The sequence below is a fragment of the Penaeus monodon genome, chromosome 25, assembly GCF_015228065.2.
Source record: "Penaeus monodon isolate SGIC_2016 chromosome 25, NSTDA_Pmon_1, whole genome shotgun sequence".
Taxonomy (NCBI): Eukaryota; Metazoa; Arthropoda; class Malacostraca; order Decapoda; family Penaeidae; genus Penaeus; species Penaeus monodon.
The window spans coordinates 10,682,074-10,682,326 of NC_051410.1; the positions used below are offsets into that span (position 1 = coordinate 10,682,074).

Sequence of the window (253 nt, forward strand, 5' to 3'; positions counted from 1 at the left end):
GACTGAAATATATTCCCCAGAGTTCGCATAAACGTATTTCCCGAGAGACGAGGCCAGTCTGACGCCATCCGCTGGTGTGAGAAATTAAAGGGCAAGATGGCTCTGCCGAAGGACGCCGAAGAGAACGCTCGCCTTTATCACATTAGCGAACCTTTTGCGGGCGTGTGTCAGCCGCCCAACCACGCCAAGGGCTTCCTGTGGATCGCAGCTACTGACGAAGGGGAAGAAGGGCACTGGACGGATTTTGAGGCTA

General features: G+C 54.5%; 1 protein-coding gene across 1 annotated transcript in view; it reads left to right on the top strand.

Annotated features, from left to right (window-relative positions):
* The window catches only part of LOC119589318, a gene marked incomplete in the record, with an annotated part of 10,654 nt that overhangs the window by 6,038 nt on the left and 4,363 nt on the right, over positions 1-253 (top strand). The window contains 1 exon segment of the mRNA XM_037937939.1: positions 21-249. Within this exon segment, the coding sequence (XP_037793867.1) occupies positions 21-249 (229 nt within the window).